This window comes from Centropristis striata, chromosome 15 (assembly GCF_030273125.1).
Source record: "Centropristis striata isolate RG_2023a ecotype Rhode Island chromosome 15, C.striata_1.0, whole genome shotgun sequence".
NCBI lineage: Eukaryota > Metazoa > Chordata > Actinopteri > Perciformes > Serranidae > Centropristis > Centropristis striata.
The window spans coordinates 22671962-22679702 of NC_081531.1; the positions used below are offsets into that span (position 1 = coordinate 22671962).

The window sequence follows — 7741 nt, forward strand, 5'->3', positions numbered from 1 at the left end:
CACACCTTGGCCAGACAGGTCTTTCGCGCCAAACTAATTTTATTTTTTTGGTTGACTGAATGGTTAAAAAAAACGGAGGGCTGAGAGACTAGAAGGGGGAAGAAATCCATAGTAGTCACAGGGAAATTATGAGAAGAAAAACAACAAGCCCTTCAGTCAGATGCATTTAGCAGCAGCAGTAGCTGGACCTTTCTCTGCAGCTGTAGCAGCACTGGCTGCAGCGGCCCGGGCCACTGTGTAGCATATCTGCATGAGTTCATTCCTGTTACTAAACAAGTAGCTTTCAAAATAAGAGCACATTGAAGTGTTGACAAGAAAGCTGTCACAATATGATACCTTAAATAAACATATAAGAAGCCTTGGTAACACTTTATATTAGGGAACACATATTCAACATTAATTATTTGCTTATTAGCATGCAAATAAGTAGCATATTTGCTCTTAATTAGTCATTATAAAGTACTTATTAATGCCTTATTCTGCATGGTCTTATTATACAACCAGTAAGACATTAACTAAGAGTTTTCCCTCAATAACCTCAGAATTATTGCTTATTAGTAGTAAGTAAGGAAGTTGTTGTATACGAGTTATGATCTTAACCACTTAATGACTAAGAGCCAATATGTTACTTATTTGCATGCTGATAAGCAACTAATTAATATTGAATATGTGTTCCCTAATATAAAGTGTTACAGAGGCCTTATTCTCCATTACAATATTACCCTAATTTACCATCAGGTAGGCAAACTCTTAAGATCAGAGATTAAGTTGCAGCTCGCTACTTTTCCCCACTGGCTGATCCATGTCTGAGAGGAAAGCTCTGATTCAGGGGGGCCCTGGGTTAGTTGTAGTGGGTCGGTCAGGGTAAAAATGCCAGGGCTGTTCATTTTTTTTTGTCCCAGTCCAGCCCTGGTTCAATGAAACACTAAAATGTGGAAATGGCTAATTACTGACACAAGACTGAAAAGAAAAAAGAGTTACTTACCATGTCATTTTTGAGCTCTTCCTTGTTCTGATCCAGCTTCCTTTGGACTATGAGCATCTCTTCTCTGGTGCCTTTCATCTCTGTTGCAGCTTTTTCTATGCTAGCTCTCATGGTCACAATTGTAGTTATTTTATCTTCCAGGTTTTTTTCAACCTCCTCCCTGTGTTTTTGTATCTTCGCTTTTGTGATTTCCAAGTCATCTCTCTCTTTCATGGTCTTCTCCAGCCGTTGGTCAAGCGCTTGTCTCTGTTTTTTTACTTGAAAATTCATCCATTGGATTTGACTCTTTTCTTCTGTAAAGTCCCTCCTGCTTTGCTCTGCATCTTCTCTCACCCTACACAGCATATTTCTGATTCCTTCTACGTCAAGAATTAATCTCTTCATGTTAGTATTCACTTTAATCCTGGTGTATGGTTCCATGTTTTCTTCCTCAAACTGATTTTCTTTATGTTGTGTTATGTCTCTTGTCCTATCAACCTGTTGAAGTCTAATCTTCTGCTCATCAAACCTGTCCTCCATGTTCCCCTCCAGCACCTGCTCCTCACTCATATATTGTCTTGCCTTAATGTCTTGTTTATCATGTTCAGACTCCCCCGCCATCTTGCTCATTTCTCCCCCTTTTTTCATTTGCAATCGTATCATTTTTACCAGGTCCTTTTTCTTCATTTCAATCTCAGTGTTCAACACTTCCATTTCTCTTATTGCCTTCTTTGTCTTTTGTAACGTGTTGTCCAACTCCTGTTTTTCCCTTTCCATACTCTCCCTCACACACTCCATGGCATTAATTTCTGCTTTGGCTAACTGCCTGTCATTCTCTATGTTTTCTCTTTCAGTCTTCATTTTAGTTCTTTCTATTTGACCACTCTCTTTCTTTAGCTTCTGCTTCTTTCTCACCGGTACTTCAAGTTTTGGTCCACTGTCTTCTAGCACTTTCCAAAGTTTCTCCATCTCTTCCTGGATTGTGCCAAGTTTATTCCTCAGGCTGTCAAACTTGTCTTTTTTTTTATTCTTTTTTTCTCTACTTTCCATCTCTGGGACTGGGACTTTATGCATCTCAACAGCGTTTTTATTTTTTTTACATTTTTGCTTCATCTCTTTGATATGGACATTAATATTATGTTTGATGTGCTTGACTTGATCTCTAAGTTGGACAGTATTATTTTTATTTTTATTTAACTCTTGCTGTATGTCTACCATGTTTTTCTCCATTTGTTCTTTTGCCTGCTTTGCTTCAAGCATTTTTGTCTTAATTGTGTTTACTAGGCTCAGCAGACTCTTTATCTGTTCCATGGGTTCTTGGGGTTCTGTACTGTTTTGTGATTTTGTCCCACCGTACTTGATCATTTCTAACTTGTGTCGCTCATCGATGAGGTCATTACGTCTTTTTTCCAGAGTTTCCCTCTCTTGGTATATCTTGGTCCACATTTTTTGAAGTTGCATTTTTTCTTGAGTGGCTTCATTTTTACTCTCGTCAACTTTCTCCATAACATGTTCTATCTGTAATCTTAGTGCCTTTATTAAAAAGTACTGTTCATTTTTTTCAGCTGTCAGTCTTTCAATATCCTCATGCGACTTCAGGTGGTCAATTTCAGTTGTCTCCCTTTGTGTCTCTTCCCAGAGTTGTTCAATGTCCTCCATTAGTTGAGCTGTCAACTGTCTTTGTCTTTTCACAATCTCCATTTTGGTTTTTGTGCTGACTTTAGTTTGTTTGTCCTCTAATTGCCTGTTGTTTTCTATTGGGTACTTATGTTTGTTTAGGTCATCCTGCTGTTATGATGTCTCTGCTCTGTTGGTCATAAAATGGACAGAATATCACTTGTCATTGGTGAGAATGTGAGAAAACAGGTGAGAATGTGAAACAGGTGAGAATGTGAAAAAAAAGTATAAAGCCAGTTTATCCTCTTTTGTGAAACCAAAGGTATGGCATGAAAGGACATACATTTTTCAGAAGGCAGTGAGGGCTTATATGACAGCATGTCATTTATCATTCACCAGGGCCCCTCGGCCAGTTTCTTACACTCATTACTATGGCTATTCTTCAATATACAGTCAGAGAAGTATTAATTTCTTCTTTACTTACTCTGACCTCAGCTCACTTGTCCTGGCTGACCTCCTTTCCTCTGTTCTCTCATCTCTTCTCCTCCCTCTGTCCTTCTCTCTCCTACCTTAAGTCCTTCATTCAGGTTTGCACCCTCCTGCTCACTATGCTGTTCCAATGAAAGACGGCTGAAAATGGCTCCTCGGCCGCTAGAGGGCCCTATGTCTCAAGCTAGACTCTTCTCCTCTGTAGTTCCCTGGTGCTTGAACAAGTTACCAAACTCCATTGGATCTGCTGAGTCCCTCTCAATGTTTAAGAAGAAACTAAAGACCCAGCTCCTTCCTGAACATCTTTACATATCATCTACATGGATGAAGAAGGAAAAAGAGGGCTCTATTTGCACTGTTCTTATACACTGCCTGACAGCACCTACATCCTATTGCACTTAAACTCAACCCCATGGCACTTACTCTTTACTTGTACTCAGATCTAAGTCTGAGTAAGTAATAGTTTTGGATTTTTCATTAGTGTTAGTTTTAATTTCGTTGTCAATTTTTGTTTTCAAATTCAGTTAGTTCTAATTAGTTTTTAGAGTGAGCTTGCTAGGTTTGGTTAAGTTTTTACTAGTTTTAGTGTTAGTTTTAGTTTTTTAGTAATGGGGTATTTGTTGGGTGCCAGATTCAAAAAAGTCATAATAAAGATTTCCTTTGTTTCCTTTGTCTGATCCATCTCAGCCCCAATAAGTTTATTAAGTCATAAAACCAAATAGATGAAATAGATTTCATATCAACCAAAAGGTTTACGTATGAAAAAGGTTGACAAAGACGTAAACGAAAGGACATTTTCACTATAATTTTAGTTAGTTTTGTAACCACAAAATACAGTTTAAGTTAGTTATCGTTTTTTTAAAAACTCTCGTTTTTATTCTTATTTCAGTTAACGAAAATGTTTTTTCAATTCTAGTTTTCGTTATTCCGTTAGTTTTCATTAACTAATAATAATAACTTGCCTGCAGACACAGCTTAAAATTGACTTTTATTTTAACAGAGAATGCCAATTGGATTAAAAATTTGTTCCGTGCCTCAGTGTGGTGAGGCATTCTGCTACCCCAGTCTCATGTATATCTGACAGAACTTTGTAGAGATGTGATATCACTTGCTTTGTGTTTTTTTCTTCATACCTTTTGCATTTTTGACAGCGTGCCCCCTAGTGGCTGATTGGCGTCACATTTCAAGTACCCCTGACTGCAGTGTGCAATTCGGGGCGGAGCTAAATGGACGTTGAGGTGGGTGGAGTCGTTTGAGAAGCCCCCAGTCGTTTAGCTCCGGTGCTCTCATTTTTTCACAGTGCACATTTTCATCAACCATGAAAGTAAGTAAGACTGTGCATAATTCACTTTGTAACATTCCCATTATCCAGTTGTCCATAATCCCAATTGATTTAAAATTACTTACACATAAGCCGTGTTGTGACTAGGGGGAAAAGTGGCCACCGGGAAAATCTCAGGCCACACCCTCTCAAAAGTCCGCTCACTCTGCGTGTCTCCACTACAAGTTAGCCCCCAGAGGGATTTAGAGACTGAGAGGTGACGTATTGTTTTCACCGTCGCTAACTGTGCACAACGTCAGCAGCTGAAAGCAGCATGACTAATTATGCACAGAGTCTCCCGCTGATCATAAACATATTGATTGTGAATTAACTGGCATCACTAACTGTGCACATAGTGTCCGGTGCTTGTTGTAAACAAACAGAGATCACTGAGTGAACACCTCCTGTAGCAGCAGCACATACACACTGTACTGCTACAGAGCTAACTGTAGCTAACTGCCGCTAACAGCGGCTCTTCTTAACGAGCCGGCCTCCGGCTGGAGTCGCGTTCTTGAAAAATAGTCGCTAAAAGGGGTCTGAAAAGTCGCAAAATTTAGCAACAAAGTCGCTAAGTTGGGAACACTGCTGGAACTCTTTGACAGGGACTAAAATAGTCCCGACAAAAGCCGGCTCCGGACCGATCGTATTCAAATTAGGGGCGTTTCGGCGAGTGAGACCCCCCTCATTCCGGGTCTTGAAAATGGGAATGACAACAGCTTCTTTTAAAAAAAAAAGTTTTCATGCCGCTTTAAACTTTAAACTTTCTGTCATTTCACATTTTAATGTCTATCCCTCTCTGCTATTGTAAATCCATAGAATTCCCTGCTGTGGTATCCCTGCTATTACATTATCTAATAGTTTATCTAATCTTGTCATATATGTTTTTATGTTTAATTCTGATAACATGTAAATATGCTCCTTATTTGTTTATATGCTTCAAATAATAATAATAGAAGTGTGCTTCACTTGTCACTGTCATCAATAAGTGGTGCTGTTGAGTGAATCTAACAGACTCCATCCAGCTCAATGCCTGACTCCACCCACCTTAAAGTTTGACCAAACCCACCTCAACGTTTGACTCCACCCACCTCAACGTTCAACTACACCCACCTCAATGTCTGACCCCATCCACCTCAACATTTGACTCCACCCACCTCAATGCTTGACGACACCCACCTCAACATTTGACTCCACCGACCTCAATGCTTGACTACACCCACCTCAACATTGGACTCCACCCACCTCAATGTTTGACCAGACCCACTCGATGTTTGACTCCACGTTGAGCTGCAGTCAGGGGCTTTTCTCACATATTGAACAGAGTCTCAGTGGACCGTTGGAAATGACTAAGCCAAGCTTTGTGTTAATAGGAGTAATTGTTGCCAAGATGGGCCGCGTTGTTTTCACCGCAATCTACATAAGTTTTTCCTCCTTGCACATTTTTTTAATTACCAATATTCTTATAAAAACGTTTAATCATTTGGTTCAACAGATTGCATCTGCAAAACTTCTAAAAGTAGGTTTTGTGTATGTTGCAATTTTGCGAAAAGGCATACTAATCAATATTGCAAAACATCTCCACCTATTTGTGTCAGGTTTTGCAGACATTTTAAATGGCTCATGGGAAATACAGGTCCTGAGTTTAGTTTCACTGGTACCAAGATATGCACCATTTCCTGTATTGACTGCAATGTACAGGAAGTTGTTCCTCCATAACTTATTCATTTTTTGGAATATAACAATTCTTTGAACTTTTTGTCATTGGGTTCCACAGATTTTGTGTGCAAAGTTTTGTTTCGGTTTCCTTCAGCTTATTAATTACTTCTTTGTATACACTATTCTGCCCTACCAAGCCTAACTGCAGTAACTACATTTTTGGTCGAAATTTTATTTATAACTAAAAATGAACTCCTTGATGTCTGTTTTATCTTGTGACAAAGTTTTTAGATTTAAATTTTGTTTTATTTCAAAGAAATGATTATATAAAAACCACAAAATCCAACTCAAAACAAAGCAGTAATTGTACTTACCACGGTCTGCTTTGGATATATATACTAATTTAAACATAAAAATAATAGAAATTATAAGTTTATTTGAAAGGGAAATTGTTTTCTAGATAGTGATTCAGTAAAAAAGTTAGATAAAATGATATTAAGACTAAAATATAACATTACTTTATACTATTCAGTCCAAAATAGACAAGTCTTTGAATAGAGTTGTTAATTACTTTTAAATACACTTATAACAAAATCAATTAGAAAATGTTTTATTCACTGAAAACAAAATATAAAAGCTGAAAGAAGACGACAACATTGTAGTTACTGCAGTTAGACTTTGTAGGGCAGAATACAAAAGCATTCTAATTACGAGTATCCAACATATTCACATAATAGACACTACCATTACCTATTCCTGTAATTTATTCCCAAAATCGCATTCATCAAACACGGTCAGCCATATACTCAGTTTTGACTTAGTCTTGTTATTGTTTTTTTGGTATATTGTATGTTGTCACAATTGTTTCACATACCTCATATGCAACAAATTTAATTTGGCAACAGGTCACTGTATCACTTTTTTCTGTCCAGCTGTGAAAGTATCTGGTAGAAACTAGTTTTGGATTAGGTTGTTTCCACTACAAATTAATTACTTGGTTATTTTTCTACTCCCATTAGAAAATTTCGCAATCTATATCTATCTTATGTTCTTTCAGTTTTCAAGGTGTTTAAAATGCCTAAACCTAATCTCTCAAATGTGAAAGCAGATGCATTAAACTATTGCTTAAACATGCTGCAAATTTGGCAGCAAGTTTACTATGTAAGGACCATTCATGGAATAAATTAAAATGCTTATTTTTGAGATCCAAACACAATAATTTTGAAGAATAAAATAGACTTACCATTGTCTCTTGGCTTATATATTTTCATATTACAACTTCGGAACTGCTTATTCCCATGAGGCTTCAGGATAGAGTAGAAATTATATAAAATTAGAACTTAACACACAGAGTATTGAACCATTGCACATAGATATAATTTTCTTTTTTTCTTACCTCTTCTTCCTTTTGTTCTTTGATTCATAGTCAAAGTTTGAGAAGACAGGACACATTTTAGTGAGTCATTTCAGCACTGCTTGTCTGTTTAAGTGTCCAATTCTTTGGAGCGCTATGCGGATGATTCAGGCTTGCAAAATTATCTCTAAAACATTTTATATCGCTTCTCTCCAGATGTTTGTTGACCACCAGGTCGGGTGTTCAGATAGATCTGACACCCAGTGTATGATTGGGTGGTTGATGCTGTTTGGGTGGTGTAACATCTTGCTGTGTGAGTCTGGTCTCAGCTGATAAGACT

General features: G+C 37.7%; 1 protein-coding gene across 1 annotated transcript in view; it reads right to left on the reverse strand.

The window, feature by feature from the left end:
* The window catches only part of LOC131986221 (nesprin-2-like), a 31066-nt gene extending 23449 nt beyond the window's left edge, over positions 1–7617 (reverse strand). Inside the window, exons 1-3 of the mRNA XM_059351073.1 lie at positions 7444–7617; positions 7291–7351; positions 986–2771 (exon numbers count right to left, since the gene is read on the reverse strand). Coding sequence (XP_059207056.1) covers positions 986–1933 — 948 coding nt within the window. The 5' untranslated portion in view covers positions 1934–2771; positions 7291–7351; positions 7444–7617. The remainder of the gene's footprint in view (positions 1–985; positions 2772–7290; positions 7352–7443) is intronic.
* Positions 7618–7741: the final 124 nt, after the last annotated feature.